This window comes from Haliotis rubra, unplaced genomic scaffold (genome assembly GCF_003918875.1).
Source record: "Haliotis rubra isolate DU_JTF1 unplaced genomic scaffold, ASM391887v1 Scf660, whole genome shotgun sequence".
Classification (NCBI taxonomy): domain Eukaryota; kingdom Metazoa; phylum Mollusca; class Gastropoda; order Lepetellida; family Haliotidae; genus Haliotis; species Haliotis rubra.
Window position 1 is genome coordinate 44,935 of NW_025767369.1, and position 17,725 is coordinate 62,659.

Below are 17,725 nucleotides of genomic sequence, written 5' to 3' on the forward strand. Positions count from 1 at the left end.
ATGGATAATATACCCATCGTTCGGGGGCAAACTGTTCGACTTAACCGATGTTGAGAGCACTACCGTCGCCCGAAACAAACCATATACGCTCGTCTTCACTGACGATGACAAGTGGGTGTTATTACCCGATAAAGCCCACTGGTTTCTCAATATTAGGCTCGGCTCCCCCTACGTGTTCACGGATAACAAAGACAACCACCTAAACAAAGTCGTGAACAACGGAACCCTGCTCGTGGCTTACGTCCCGACTCAGAGACGTAGCGTAGTCATCAGCCCACTCGCCAGTATGGCAGCCCACATGCTATCGAGTAAAGTGGGCATGCAAAACGTGGTATTGCAGTTGGTGTCTGAATTCGAAGGTGTGGTCAAGATCCTGGAGAGTCTACCAGCGAACTCAACACTGGTCATCCAAGTCTACCTAGGGGAACCATCGCAGGATGATGTTGAGATCGTGAAGGGGGTCAAACTGCGGTGGGGGGAAACAACAACAGTATCATGTTTGCAACGTTTACGTGCGGGTGGGTGTCGACTCCAAAACCAGTCTGCAGGGTGTCACCGTGATCGTAGAAGACACAATATCACTAACCAAGATATTCCTACCCGACAACATACACTTCATGGGGGTGAAGTGCACCCCTGAACTATTATCAGAAAACCAGTTGGAAATTATATTGTAATAGTATTATAGCAATGTCTTGGCTTCACCCCAACGCTACGCTTTACGACCTAGGGGACACGGAAGGATTCGATCAGCCTGGTGAGGGAGACACCTTATACATCCTGCACTTGAAAGACAAGGGGGTGGTACTGCAGAACAACAACTTTTACCCGGGGTGACAGTACACTGGAGTCTCCAGTCCGTTTATCAACGTTTCTGTATCATCATACAACCGGACCCCTCAACGGGTTCTATAATCCCCTCAATAAGCCCCCACTATAGGGGGGTTCGTTTGGATGCAGAGTTACCTATTAACTTCTCCACTATTTTCCTACATAAGAATCTACACCTTATGAGCCTCAAGTTCGTTGATCGACTGTTAACTGAAACCCAATTAAAATATCTTTCGTAATATATATTATAGGATGGGGCTGTACCCAGTCGTAGAGGAAGTCGTGAAGACCCTGGAAACCGTAGACGGGTTCCGCTTGAGACAGTTATGTGATGTAAAACACCAACTAGAACAAGACCGCGACACGTGGAAAGCACTATATAAGAAGTACCATAGAGCTTTCAATGCCGTAGACGGGACTGATACTGCCCTTATAGCAACCAGCATGGGACTAGGGGCGGCAGGTGTTGGGTTGTTAGCTACCATCGTGGCTGCACCTATAGTGCTAGGTCTCGAAATAGCAGCTGGGGTGACAGGGGTGTTAGGGTTGGTGCTTAAAGTTGCATCACGCAGACTGCATCGTAAGGTGTTGAAACACGATGAGATCAGGGTTCTGGCCGAAGCAAAGCTGAACACAGTAAGTGAGCGTATTTCCACGGCACTCACTGACAGTAAGATCTCAGATGAGGAGTTTCGTTCAATCCTCTCTGAACTCACAAAATATGACAAAATGAAACAAGAGATTCGATCCAAGTCTCGTAAGTCTGCTATCAGCGAGGACGAGAAAAAAAAGTACATAGAACAGGGGATACAAAAAGCCCGGCAAGCCTTTATTACGAACACCAAAGAGATCATAGGCGATTCACATTAAACTGTTTCATCGATGTCAACGTGACATAGCGCCACGTGGAGCTATTATAGACGTAGCGATGATGCAATCCCAGGATAGACCCGTTAAACCGAGATACTTCAGCTAAGTCCCCGGTAGCTCAGTCGGTTGAGTGGTGTGCCTTTTATAGTTTGCGTGAGGTATACATGTGGGTTCGTATCCCGCTAGTGTCTGAACTTTTTATAGGTATATTCGCGGGCGGGAAATTAACGTGGGCTCAAAAGTAGTAGATGTAATGATAGCAAGAGCTAAGGGCCCGACCAAAGCCTTATTTGGGAAATAAGGCTTTGCAGACGCTTTTGTTGGACTTGATCTCGGACTATCATTGTATCTACTACTGTACATGTATACAAACAGCTGTACATGTATACAAACAGATGTACATGTATGCAAACAGTTGTACATGTAAACAAACAGCTGTACATGTATACAAACAGTTGTACATATATACAAACAGCTGTACATGTATACAAACAGCTGCACATGTATACAAACAGCTGTACATGTATACAAACAGTTTTGCATGTATCCAAACAGTTGTGCATGTATACAAACAGCTGTACATGTATACAAACAGCTGCACATGTACACATACAAACAGCTGCACATGTACACAAACAGCTGCACATGTATACAAACAGTTGTACATGTATACAAACAGTTGTACATGTATACAAACAGTTGTACATGTATACAAACGGCTGTACATGTATACAAACAGTTGTACATGTATACAAACAGCTCTACATATATACAAACAGTTGTACATGTATAGAAATACAACAACCTTCCCACCATGAGAGAGTTAGAGCACATGGCTTGTGCCCAGTGTGCAAATATAACTTGATCCGAAACATGTTTGTGAAACACCATTCAGTATTTCTGGCTATGTACGGAAACACAGCATCACCTATATTCTCTTTGACGATGATCATTGCTTTGTTCATTTTGCTAAATGGACTTTGATAGTTTGTAATGCTGTACGCGTGTGCTGTTGGAATGAGTGAGTGAGTAAGTGAGTGTGGGGGAGTGAGTGATTTTGTGTGCGTGTATGTATGTATGTATGTATGTATGTATGTATGTATGTATGTATGTATGTATGTATGTATGTATGTATGTATGTATGTATGTATGTATGTATGTATGTATGTATGTATGTATGTATGTATGTATGTATGTACGTGTATGTAATTTGGTTTGTTTAATACATTCACTAATATTTGGACTTTATTTATACTAGAAAGTTGCTTTTTTGTGGCATGTCAGTATTGCTCGGTAGGGTTCCACTGTGCACTGTTGGGGTAAATGCTTATTTCATTTGCTCCCTCCAAGGGCTGGGGCAAGTGACGAATATCGCATGTGACAGAGAGGATGGATGGTGGTCAAGGGTACTGCTGATGTGGTCGACATAATTGATCTTGAGGAGAGATTATCCTGGCTAGTTGTTTTTACAAGAATTCAGGACACAATATTGAACTCTTTTGTCAAAGTCTGTCTCTAAGTTCCTATACCATATCATTCCCCGATACAACGCTCAGACCTTTCTGTAACAAAGAGACCTTTATTGTCCTCAGGTTCAGGTCTGAATCTCACTGGATTCGTTTTCAGTCTAAGAGGACAATGTGTGTTTCTTCCGAAACTATATGTCACCATGAAACATCCAATGCCCAGCCCATACATGCTGGGACTTCTAAAAACTCTGTACCACGTTACTTTGGTTAGCGATTGTGTCATTGCTGAAGGAACGTGAACTGCCTGCTCATTCCACATAATATATTTGTTATCAGTTGTTTGTTTGCAAAATTCCATCTGTATGGCGACGGTTTGTAAATAATGGAGTCTGGAGCAGACAATCCAGTGACAAACATCATGAGCATCGCAATTGGGATACGTTGATGTGTGACAACTACGTCGGAAAGCTTGACCACCCGCCTCTTGCGACAAACCTGGGTTGTAGAAGGATCTGCACGGATATGGGATAGAATTCAGGTCGACGAGAAACAACAAACTAATCAAGTCAAAACCATTCACCGGTCCTAATCAGTTATAGGCATCAATGATAAATCTGCTTAAAACCAATCAAACATGTTTCTTGTTAAAACAACCCTCAAAATTTCAACTAAAAGATATAGTGATTTTTGTTCAGCTACATATTATTTTTGGAATTTTTTTGAAAGTTACAGATTTAAGAAATGATATCTCAAGTAGCATTATATACACCAGATTACAATATAAACTCACCAAGATACACCAAGTTATATATCAGAACCGGTTAACAGAACGACCATCAAAAGAAGTCGGTTATCAACATTCACTAAACACAGATAAGGGTCCGGTTGCAATGGGTAACTGCTGTCAGAGGTTATGCCCAGACGGTGCATGAACATGTACACCATATGACATGTGTGTGCACGACGTCCACGTGTTATCCCTCAACTTACTGCACGTCTATTGAATCAAATGTGTCAGTAATGATGGCGCGCCACTGCTGGAATAATTAACGTTTGCCATGTGTTCTGGCGAGACAGGATTCAATCTCGATATTCATGGCTAAACGAATCGAGTCTGGAGACATTGTAGTGAGTGTTTTGTTGTCATTGACGTTGTGCAGCATGATTGTGCTGGGAGTAGTTTGGTATCACAATGAACTGAACTGCGCGCCATATTACTCATGGTATAGTCCCATGTAGGCATTATTGAAACCCCAGTAGTTATTGTGTTATTGCTCGTTGCTCATGTCATTGTTTCATCTTTCATGACGATAAAACTCGTATGTCAGGATTGTGACCTTGTTCCTCCAAAAGCGAAACACCCCTGCCACGCCATAACGCTCCCTCATTCAGATTTCTTCCAGATATTATCTGGGACTTTTCTGGCGGACACTGATACGATGAAGAACATGGGCCGACTCATGACGAATACGTCAACGTCCAAACGTACGCACAACACTCAGCACTGCTCTCATTGATGCGTGGAACAAGAACCAACTCGTGAGAGGCTTGTTTCTAATAATGTACATCTGGTCTAGTGATGTTGGATGCTAAGAAACAAAACAGTTCGAATTTGCTATCTGATCGGCAGCGTACAAGCAGATATGACCACATGCCTTATATTTGGACCAGACGATGATGAAGACAAAGACTGATAATTCCTAATATCCCCACTTTCTTGTACACATTATAGTGTATTGATTTAGGACCAAGACGTGTACCTCTACGATGACCGCCACATTATAGCGTATTGATTTAGGACCAAGACGTGTACCTCTACGATGACCGCCACATTATAGTGTATTGATTTAGGATTGATTTAGGACCAAGATAGTGTATTGATTTAGGACCAAGACGTACCTCTACGATGACCGCTACACATTATAGTGTATTGATTTAGGACCAAGACGTGTACCTCTACGATGACCGCCACATTATAGTGTATTGATTTAGGACCAAGACGTGTACCTCTACGATGACCGCCACATTATAGTGTATTGATTTAGGACCAAGACGTGTACCTCTACGATGACCGCCACATTATAGTGTATTGATTTAGGACCAAGACGTGTACCTCTACGATGACCGCCACATTATAGTGTATTGATTTAGGACCTAGACGTGTACCTCTACGATGACCGCCACATGCAGGTCGCATTAACTGAGTCGTCACAGTCTCCTGTACCTGCTTTTTGGTACCAACAGTCGACAGCCCAGGTTTGGAATCTCTGCATCGTCACTATTGTTTTACCGAGTCATCGATGGACAACTTCACAACAGCGTTAGTGATCTACAGTGATAGTTACTTCTTTACATGTAAAGATTGCCACCAACTACGTAAAGTCCAACATTCAAGCCATTTGGAGAACGTGGAACCGTGATATACCCTGTATGCTACACTCGTATCCAACAAGAGAAGAAGCAGTGAAGCGAAAACATAACCTGCTCTCATCAATACTGGATACTACACCAGCGATACAAGTGTCTCCGGCATTACGAGACCAGGCATCTAAAAGAAAGGATCAGACAGTAGGAAACGCTCATATTAAAAAAACCCAGGAAACTTAAGTTGTGAATAACGTTGGTTATATAGATGTAACAAGAAAATTTATTACCCATAGGGGCTAGGATACACAGGTGATTATTTTTGTGATAATCGCACATGTGCTTTTCAGTGATTCTCAACGTTGATTGGCCAGCTAAGCAGAGAAAAAATATGATTGGTTGACGTAACTACTTTTCATGATCATAGTTCATTGACAACTTTTACCGCTTCATTGATAATAAGAACGTGCTGTAGTCACACATTCTGAGATTAAAAAAAAGAAAACATAAAGGTTAAAGAATATGAATACTCTTTTTATTAGACATTATTATTTTGCCAATAAAACTGCAAATGACCTTAAAAAACCCACAACAATCGTTTGCTTTGTTTGTAAACAAACATGGCCACCATTAGGCTAACCCCGATCAAGGCCCGAAAACGTATCATCCAGACCCTCTCTGACAATGATGCACCAGTACATCAGAAAACATTTTCTAGATCTATTCGTGGAATGGTTATCTTTTGATAGGTTTGGTTATGATGGCTTTAACCCAGGTGGATTTGTTTGTATTGAGGTTGTGTTGGTAGTTTTGGTTTATTATGTGAGATTTGATGAGTTGTTTGATTTCAGTTTTGGATGTGTGGAATTGTATGGCTGGAGAGTTTTGTGTAGTGGCTAGTTTGGCTGCTATGTCTGCTGTATTATTACTTTGGTTGTGAGTGTGGGCTGGTATCCACATTAATGTTATGTTTTTATTTAATTGGAGTAATGAGTGAATCTGTATAATTATGTTGTGTATTAGGTCGTTACGTGATTTTGAGTGCTTATGTTGGAGTTGTTTGACGGCGCTGAGGGAATCTGTGAGTATTAAGATGTTGGTGTGGGGCATAGTGGGGATGAGGTGTAGTGCAGTTAGGATTGCTGTTAATTCTGCTGTGTTAATGTTTGTGTGGTTTGTATAGTGGAGGTTTGTTGTTAAGGGGGGTGTTTGTTGTACATGGATGCCTATGCCTGTGCGTTTGTTTGTACCGATTGAAGCGTCTGTATATATTTGGGTGTGGCTGGGGTAATTTAGGTTGATGTGGGTTTGGATGAGGTTTGTTTTGGTTTCATTGTCAGTGATTTTAGGGAGATTTTGGAGTGTTTCTACTAGGGTAGTATCTGTAGAGGGTGGAGGTTTGTCATGAATGTAACTTGTTATGGGAGGTGTGTGCTGGATGGTGTTTAGGTGTTGTGAGTGTAGCAGACTGTTGAGGTGAGTGAGTAGGGGGCTTTGTTTGGGTTGTTTTTAAATTTTTAATAGTGGATTTTTTAGTGTTGGTGTATTTAGTTGAGATAAGTTTGTATATTGGGTTGTGTTGGGCCCCAGCCCAGTAATTGAGTGCGGTTTGGTTTATTCGTGTTTTGATTGAAGGGATGCCTGTGAGTAGGAGAAGAGTGTTGTGGGAGGTGCCAGTCCTAGTGCCTAGGGCTTGCTTAAGGGTTTTGTACAGTATGGAATTAAGTTTTTGTAGGTTGGATGGGGAGATGGAGTGGAGGACCGGAGCAGCGTAGTCCAGTCTAGACTGTATAAGAGTTTTGTATATGCTGAAAAGTGTTTGTTTGTCGGCTGCCCAGTTTGTACCACTGATAGCTCGCATGAGATTTAAGTCTTTTTGACATGAGTTGACCAGATTATTAATGTGGGGTGTCCATGTCATGTGTTGGTCAAAAGTTACACCTAGAAATTTTGCCTCTTTTTCGAACTTGATTTCCTGGTTATTAAGATGGAGTTTAGGTGTATAGTTTTGCATTCTTTGCTTTTTGAATAAATGCCCACGGTCTTTTTAACGTTAATGTGGAACCCCCATTGATGGGTCCAGTTTTGGATGTGATTAAGCATTCTTTGAGTTTTGATTGTGGCTTGGTTTCCTGAAGTGGATGATGTCCAAAAAGAAATGTCATCAGCGAATTTTGCAGTAGAAATTTCTGGCCACTTGTCCGGGAATATGTCGTTAATCATGAAGTTGAATAGTGTTGGGGATATTATGCCCCCCCTGAGGGGTTCCATTTTCTAGTGGAAAAGGATCCGAGATAGTGTTGTGAGATTTGACTATTATTTGTCTATTTTTGAGGAATGCCTGTATGAAATTTAAAATACGCCCGTGTATGGCATTTTCCTGTAGTTTTTGGATAAGGCCGTTGTGCCAGATCATGTCGAAAGCTTTGCAAAAGTCGATACAAATGGCCAGCGTGTATTGTTTTTGTGCTTGGGATAATGTAAAATGTGATCTAGAGTTTGCCTATTTGGAGTGAAGCCACTCTGGTCCTGTTTAATTAAGTTACGGGTTTGGATTTGATGTTTTAGTCTATTATTTACTATAGACTCAAGTGTTTTACATAAATGTGAAGCGAGTGAAATAGGTCGAAATGAATCTGGGGAGTTGATGTGTTTCCCTGGCTTTAGGATTGGCACCACCTTAGCTGTTTTCCAAGAAGATGGTATGTTTCCTGTGGTCCAGATTTGGTTAAATAGTGTAAGTGTTAAGTTGAGCATGTTTGGTGGAAGTTTGTTGAGTATGGTGTATGTGATGTTATATGGACCAGGGGCTGAGGCTGTTTTTTATGTTTAATAGCTGCTTTGAGTTCGTGTATATTTATATTTTTGTTTATGGGTAGGTGTGAGTGGGGTGGTTCAGGTGAGTAGGGTGGTTGGTTTTTAATGATGTTTTGGAAGTTTGCTGTGTAGTTGATGGAGCTACTAGTGTTCGAAAAATGGGCAGCAACTGTATTAGCTTTTTCTGTATTTGTGGGGAGGTTCGGAAGGTTTGGTTGAATTATAGACTTGGAATTTCCCTGAAAAGCTTTAATTTTTTTCCATATATTTCTGAAGTTGTGTTGGTTTAGCCTCAGGGTTGAGCAAAATTTTCTCCAGTGTTCCTTTTTTGCTGCCTTGATTAATTGTTTTGTGTTGTTTCTGAGTTTTTTGGCCAAATATAATTTCGAACGGTCCCTCTTTGATTTATTGAGGGCTTTTTTTCGTGCCTTTCTGGCATTGATAATGTCTGGGCTCCACCATGGGACTGTTTTCTGTGCCGAGAAGTGGGTATGCATGTATTTGTTACATCAATGATGGTGTTGGTAAGCTGTGTGTTAAAGGTCTCTGTATCAGTGTTAATAATGTTGGATGGGTCTACTTGTTTGCATAGTTTAGTGAATTTATTCCAGTCTGCTTTGTGTACATTGTATTTGATTTCTGTGCTGGGGGTGGGGGTAGTATTAGGATTTGTTTGTGGTTCTGGTGCAAGTAATGTAGATATGGTAATTTTGATGGGGCAGTGGTCACTGCCCCAGGTGTCTGAGTGTACCTCCCATAGGCAAGATGTTGAAAATGTAGGGGTGGTGATTGTTAAGTCGATTGCTGTAGGTGATTGGACGTGGGAAAGAGGGTATCTGGTAGGTTGGTTGTTGTTTAGTGTGATGAGGTTTTGGTCGTCTAGCCAGTTAGATAGGAGGAAGCCATTGTTGTCAGTATAGGGTTTTGTGCCCCCTAATGGATGGTGAGAGTTTACGTCTCCAAGGATAAAGGTGTTGGGCGTTAAGAATTTTGCTATATTGTCTAAATCTCGGGGTATAAGTTTAATGGAGGGTCTTCTGTAGATATTTATAAATGTTAATAATTTATTATTTATTGTTGTTTTTACAGCCAGGACTTCTAGATTAGTGGTTGGAATATTAATTTCTGAATAGTTTAGTTTGTTTGAAATAAATATCCCCAGGCCCCAATCTGAGTGTACTTGTAAGTGATGGTTCGTCTGGGAATGTGACCTTAAACCCTCTGCCGCAGAAGTTGATGTATTTGCATGTGATATTTTGTTTTTTGAGGCAGAGAGCAAATTTGTTGGTCGAGTATGTTTGGTTGAGTGGTGTGTTGGTATTTGTGGCAAAGGCAAGTAGTAGGTGTTTGGTGGGTAGTGGTTGGGGTGGATACAGAGAACATGAACATGAAATATTTACAAAACAATTTATGATGATTGATGGTATTTACAGTTTTGGATTTAAATTGATTAAGATGGGGATATATACAGGAAAGCAAGTAGTACTTGCAATTTTTTGGTGGGGCTAGGCGCTAGGCTAGGCGCCCTGCCGAGACTTGGATTTGAATGTCCTTTGCTTTATGAATGTGAACAATGGCGACACCAGGGTCAGTTTGTTGTTTAGTTCCCTCGTTCCCTTGGAGCTTGTCGCTGTTAAGCAAGCCGCAGCATCGAGGGAACAAAACAATCAACCGAACCTGGCGTCGCCATTTTTCATACTATAAAGCAAAGGACAATCAAATCAAAGTCTCAGGAGGGCGCCTAGCCACCGGCACTCCCGGCTCTTGCCCCACCAAAAAACTGGAATACCAAAGCAGCCATCCGCAACCAAACCAAACACCCAAATCACCTTTCTCACATTCCAATCCACTACATTACCTAACTTCATCACATTCGGAGCACTCAACTACAAAGTACACCCACTACGCAAAAACTCCACACAATGCAAAAACTGTTTCCAATATAACCACACTACAGAAAACTGCAGAAATCGCTCATTATGCCCAAGGTGTGGGTCAGTCATGCACGACATAACAGAATGTACACTCGCCACATACTGCATACGCTGCGAAATACATGGACACTCAGCAAACCAAAACACATGCCCCATAAAACAGACACAAATACTTAAACTAAACAAGCACCTCAAACACACTGACCTACTCAAACCAGCAACCTACAACCATAAAACAAATTACTCTCTCCTCTCGCTATCATCCTCTACCCCCTCAAACATCTATTCCTCCTCCTCCACCACCCCCCTCGCCCCACCCCATAAATCTTCCAACCTCCATCCCACCTCCCCCACTCCTCCCCGCCCAAAGCCACCCCCAACACACCTAACCCACCCGCACCAAACCATCCAAACCCTAGTCACAGTCCAATCCCTAATACCCACCCCCAAATTCCCAACACACTAAAACCACTACTTCCGGCCCCTAACCCCACCCCTCAATCCACCCAAACAAGCTCCCAAAACTGCACCCCCATCCCCCTACCCCCAACCAGCCACTCCCTCCTACATCCTCCAAACCCCCACCCCCCCTCTCTCATTCACTGCATCACCAAGAGCCTCAAACCTAAAAATCCACTAACTAAACACGCTCAATCAACCACAATCAACCTTCTGCCCCAGCCTCATGGCATTTTTCACAAAAGTCTAGCCAGCCTCATCAATTCTCTCTAAACAAGTCCAAATTACTAAACCGCTCAATCAGTCATGGCTTTTTATAAAATTCTCTTCCTGATGCAATGGAACTGTAACGGCCTTCGAGCAAACGGACATGAGCTTAAGGCACTTACCGCCCAAAACAAAATTTCGCCCCAAATAATCTTCCTACAAGAGACAAAATTATCCCCAAAATTCGCCTTTCAAATCCCATGCTACAATTATATCAGGAAAGACAGACCTCGGCCAATCAAACAAACCAAAATTATTCAGAAATTGATATTCCAACCACTAATCTAGAAGTCCTGGCTGTAAAAACAACAATAAATAATAAATTATTAACATTTATAAATATCTACAGAAGACCCTCCATTAAACTTATACCCCGAGATTTAGACAATATAGCAAAATTCTTAACGCCCAACACCTTTATCCTTGGAGACGTAAACTCTCACCATCCATTAGGGGGCACAAACCCTATACTGACAACAATGGCTTCCTCCTATCTAACTGGCTAGACGACCAAAACCTCATCACACTAAACGATAACCAACCTACCAGATACCCTCTTCCCCACGTCCAATCACCTACAGCAATCGACTTAACTATCACCACTCCTACTTTTTCAAAATCTTGCCTATGGGAGGTACACTCAGACGCCTGGGGCAGTGACAACTGCCCCATCAAAATCACCATATCTACATTACTTGCATCAATAGCACAAACAAACCCTAATACTACCCCACACCTCCAACACAGAAATCAAATACAATTTACACAAAGCAGACTGGAATAAATTCATTAAACTATGCAAACAAGTAGACCCATCCAACATTATTAACACCGATACAGAAACTTTTAACACACAGCTCACCAACACCTTTTTTGTCATAACAAATACATGCATACCCACTTCTCGGACCACCCAAGCACAGAAAACAGTCCCATGGTGGAGCCCAGAAATTATCAATGCCAGAAAGGCACGAAAAAAGGCCCTTAACAAATCAAAAAGGGAACGTTCAAAATTATATTTGGCCAAAAAACTCAGAAACAACACTAAACAACTAATCAAGGCAGCAAAAAAAGAACACTGGAAAATATTTTGCTCAACCCTGACGCTAAACCAACACAACTCCAGGAAAATATGGAAAAAAATTAAAGCTATTCAGGGAAATTCCAAAAATATAAATATACACGAACTCAAGGCAGCTATTAAACATAAAAAACAGCCTCAGTCCCTGGTCCAGAAAATATCACATACACCATACTCAACAAATTACCATCAAACATGCTCAACTTAACACTTACACTATTTAACCAAATCTGGACGACAGGAAACATTCCATCTTCTTGGAAAACAGCTAAGGTGGTGCCAATCCTAAAGCCAGGGAAACCCATCAACTCCCCAGATTCATTTCGACCTATATCACTCATCTCACATTTATGTAAAACACTTGAGTCTATAGTAAATGATAGACTAAAACATCAAATCCAAACCCGTAACTTAATTAAACAGGACCAGAGTGGCTTCACTCCAAATAGGCAAACTTTAGATCACATTTTACATTTGGAGCATGATATAAAGGTAGCCCAAGCACAAAAACAATACACGCTGGCCATTTTTATCGACTTTAGCAAAGCTTTCGACATGATCTGGCACAACGGCCTTATCCAAAAACTACAGGAAAATGCCATACACGGGCGTATTTTAAATTTCATACAGGCATTCCTCAAAAATAGACAAATAATAGTCAAATCTCACAACACTATCTCGGATCCTTTTCCACTAGAAAATGGAACCCCTCAGGGGGGCATAATATCCCCAACACTATTCAACTTCATGATTAACGACATATTCCCGGACAAGTGGCCAGAAATTTCTACTGCAAAATTCGCTGATGACATTTCTTTTTGGACATCATCCACTTCAGGAAACCAAGCCACAATCAAAACTCAAAGAATGCTTAATCACATCCAAAACTGGGCCCATAAAAGGGGGTTCTACATTAACGTTAAAAAGACAGTGGGCATCTTATTGAAAAAGCAAAGAATGCAAAATTATACACCCAAACTCCATCTTAGTAACCAGGAAATCAAGTTCGAAAAAGAGGCAAAATTTCTAGGTGTAACTTTTGACCAACACATGACATGGACACCCCACATTAATAATCTGGTCAACTCATGTCAAAAAAGACTTAAATCTCATGCGAGCTATCAGTGGTACAAACTGGGCAGCCGACAAACAAACACTTTTCAACATATGCAAAACTCTTATACAGTCTAGACTGGACTACGCTGCTCCGGTCCTACAAAACCTTAATTCCATACTGTACAAAACCCTTAAGCAAGCCCTAGGCACTAGGACTGGCACCTCCCACAACACTCTTCTACTCACAGGCATCCCTTCAATCAAAACACGAATAAACCAAACCGCACTCAATTACTGGGCTGGGGCCCAACACAACCCAATATACAAACTTATCTCAACTAAATACACCAACACTAAAAACTCCACTATTAAAAAACTTAAAAACAACCCAAACAAAGTCCCCCTACTCACTCACCTCATCCGTCTGCTACACTCACAACACCTAAACACCATCCAGCACACACATCCCATAACAAGCTACGTTCATGACAAACCTCCACCCTCTACAGATACTACCCTAGTAAAAACACTCCAAAATCTCCCTAAAATCACTGACACTCAAACCAAAACAAACCTCATCCAAACCCACATCAACCTAAACTACCCCAGCCACACCCAAATATATACAGACGCTTCAATCGGTACAAACAAACGCACAGGCATAGGCATCCATGTACAACAAACACCCCCCTTAACAACAAACCTCCACTATACAAACCACACAAACATTAACACAGCAGAATTAACAGCAATCCTAACTGCACTACGCCTCATCCCCACTATGCCCCACACCAACATCTTAATACTCACAGATTCCCTCAGCGCCGTCAAACAACTCCAACATAAGCACTCAAAATCACGTAACGACCTAATACACAACATAATAATACAGATTCACTCATTACTCCAATTAAATAAAAACATAACATTAATGTGGATACCAGCCCACACTCACAACCAAGGAAATAATACAGCAGACATAGCATCCAGACCAGCCACTACACAAAACTCTCCAGCCATACAATTCCACACATCCAAAACTGAAATCAAACAACTCATCAAATCTCACATAATAAACCAAAACTACCAACACAACCTCAATACAAACAAATCCACTTGGGTTAAAGCCATCATAACCAAACCTATCACCAAAACCTCACCTACTCAAACAACAAACACATGGACACACTCATCACTAGACAAATCACAGGCATAACAAACTTAAACCACACATTATTCAAACAAAATAGACACCCAGATGGACTATGTACACAATGCAAACAACCAGAAACAATTGAACATATATTTACACACTGCCACCTGCAACAAACAAACATCACACAACTACACAGCAGTATATCTTCTAAATACCACAATAATATACATCTACTTTTTAATCCCTTCAACCCGTCAACTATCTTCCACGCCATAGCCACCTTCCTACAAAACTCCAACCAAATCAATAAAATTTAGAACCTCCCAAACAATCCCCACCACGCTACCTCTCAATAGCTTATATATTTAGACCAGGCTCATTTATCCATACTATTACTTTAGCACCAACATAAGCCTACTCATTTAGACCTGGGAAACAAATTTCACGGCCTCCCCACCCAGCCAGCTCACCCACAGCCTTTCAAACCACTGCCACGGCCTTTGTCTCATCGTCACCTCCGCCCACACCAAAAACCCACTCCCCCACCCCTACCCCACCCCCGTTACAAACCCGTTTTTCTTTTTTTATTAGGTCCCCTATTCCTAATTAGTACAGCTTAACTGCACCATTACAAATTAAGCCCCAACATGCTATACATTTACTCTTTACCCACGTCGCACTCACGAATAAAAAGAAGTTGTTATCCATAAAGTTTGTTCGATATTGTACTTCCCAACTTCTAAAATGCCACCCAAAGAAGAATAAAGTGTTGTGGATCCACTGATGGACTACTGTGTTTGAAGAGACAGATATCCCAAAATCTTTAACCAGCCCGGGATACTAACTTCAGTGACTGGCGATCTATAGCCCATTGCTATATTGTTCTCTGTAGTGATATATTTTTGTGATTACATGCTAGTTTTAAATGTTCATCTGTGACAGTATAGCTATTTTAGTGTCCTTCATTGACAGATGGTGATATTGACTAAGTATATGTTAATGTGGAACTCTCATAGTCACGATATGGCTGAAATACTACCGATGTGACTTTAATGTTTCACTCATTCACTCACGCACTCACGCACTCACTCACGCACTCACGCATTCACTCACACAATATGAAGAACCGGACTAGAACAGGAAGGAAGTAACTTATGCTTATCAATTTCGGAATCGGGTTGTCTGGTTGGTTTGCTTGGTGAATGCTTGTAACCGCATCCCAGTTGCTCACATTGATATTTATGATTACCCTTGATTCAATGAATTACTCATTGTGTCTTGACATTTATTGCTGTCGAGGGAACGCTTCAACCACTGGTTTAACCGAAATCTTAGCCCTGGAGATACATAATGTCTACATGTCAAGTATTTATTATGTGTATTTTTCACATTTTTACAGCGATGTCCAAGCGAACATTTCTTGCGGTGTTTCTAACTCTGATCTCGTTCATCGGGTACACTGCCTTCTGTAAGTATCCATCAAGTGTAATAACTATCATTTACAATGATATTGCCAATATTTCAAATTACTTTAATTTATAACTCAATTTAATACAAATGGCAATTCCAATGACTATTCACATCTTTCACGGGGAATGAGAAAAGTGTCACATTTATTCATATTAATATAATCATCCTACCTGTTCAGGCCTCCAGCTCCTGAGAGGGTACCGTTAGTCCATGCCATTCAAAGAGAATTGTATCAACCACTGTTGTCGAACAATTGTCGACCGGTGAAGATCCGGGTTAGAATTGGTCTTCACCCATGTTTGTCGTAAGAGGCAGCTAACGGGATTGTATGGTCAGATTCACTGACTTGGCTGACACATATCAATAGCGTAGATCGATGGTCATAATGTTTATCACTGGATTGTCTGGTCCAGACTCGATAACTGGAATATTGCTGAGTGCGGCGTTAAACAACATAGAAACAAACACTCTATAGTATGGGTCATGACGATCGGGGAAAGTAGCCAGCCAATATTGAGAAGCTGTGCATCCAGAGACCATGCAGGTAGAAGACGTACTGTCCCCATGGTCTCTCAAGTATGGTGATCAACTTTCAGTTGATGGCAATCTGCAGCCGATTTCTGTATTATATTTTCTGTAAGATTCAAATATTTTGAGGGTCACATGCTAGTTTTATATCTTTATCTGTGTTATTCTAGTTATTTCTTTGATGGGCATTTTAGAAGTTGAGTTGATGAAGAATGATGACAATTTTTGTGGATATACAACTTGTTTTATTCTGTGAAAGGCAACGTTTCGACATAGATTCTAATGTCGTTGTCAAGCAAGTGATACATGGTAAAGTTTTCAGAACATATTGTGGAGGACATGTACAGAACATTTCAAAATTTGAAAGTGTGATGCAGTTCCCCCTTTTGAGTTATACCACATGTTCAAGTTTCATTCCGTGTGGGTCGGTGGGGTAGCCTGGAGCTTAAAGCGTTGGATATTAAGCCGAAACACACGAGTTGGATTCCCCACATGGGTACAACGTATGAAGCCAATTTCTGGTGTCCGCCGCCGAGATAGCATTGACAATTCTCTGTATACCCATGAATACCCGTTGATAGGCGAGGATCCTCAGCGTGATATTGCTTGAATATTGCTAAAAGCGGTTTTCCTTGCATATGTTTGTGACGGTTTTTTCCCCAAAGCGGGTACATTTATCATTACTATTTTGCTGTGTTCACATGTTCCACATAAAGTCGGAATCACACAGTGCACACTACTTTTATCATTTCTTACCTTTATGTAAAATACTTAAATTTCGTTGGTCAATGACGCTTTAACAAATTTCTATGTCACCCCTCCACGGAGGGTGCCACGGAAACCGCCAAACTGTATCGCTAACTATCGTACGACGTCATAATATGACGCATGTAGAGTACGGTGTTCAAAAAACCGTTCGACTAGCTGTTTTGAGTTCACTATATACACATTTATCTTACCGACTTTCACTGCTTTATTTAAACTATACTGAGGGGCAATAAGAACGCATATGAGGAAGAAATGTCAGATATATTTCTCATATGTCCAAAAATGACATATGGCTGTACAGAAAAAGGCATTGTGATGACTTGTAAACTATACTGCAGTGTTTACAGAGGATTACGGATGCCACAATGTTTTTTGCGAGCATCTCCAAAACAAGTGATATGCGAACACACAACTGTCAGATTACACATTTCAATACCGTGTGTGTCCTCCTTAAGCAGCCATGCAAGCCTGGAATCAAAGCTTGTGAAACGGCTCTCCAGTGAAACTGCAAAGCTTGTGTCAACTCAGTTACAATTTGGGGAGGATTCAACTGACGTCTCACACGGCGCCCAAGTTCATCCCACAATGCTCGATCGGATTAAAATCAGGTGATCGCGAGGGCCAGTTCTAGACATCCACATTGTTCTGATGCAAA

At 41.3% G+C, this 17,725-nt stretch overlaps 1 protein-coding gene across 2 annotated transcripts in view; it reads left to right on the forward strand.

Moving 5' to 3' along the window:
- Positions 1–17,725, forward strand: part of LOC124257458 — a 44,874-nt gene that overhangs the window by 18,811 nt on the left and 8,338 nt on the right. For both annotated transcript variants that reach the window (XR_006893277.1, XM_046691523.1), the window contains exon 2: positions 15,704–15,772. Coding sequence is in view for 1 of the 2 variants with exons in the window: in XM_046691523.1 (XP_046547479.1) it covers positions 15,704–15,772 (69 nt within the window). In the remaining variant the exon portion in view is untranslated. The remainder of the gene's footprint in view (positions 1–15,703; positions 15,773–17,725) is intronic.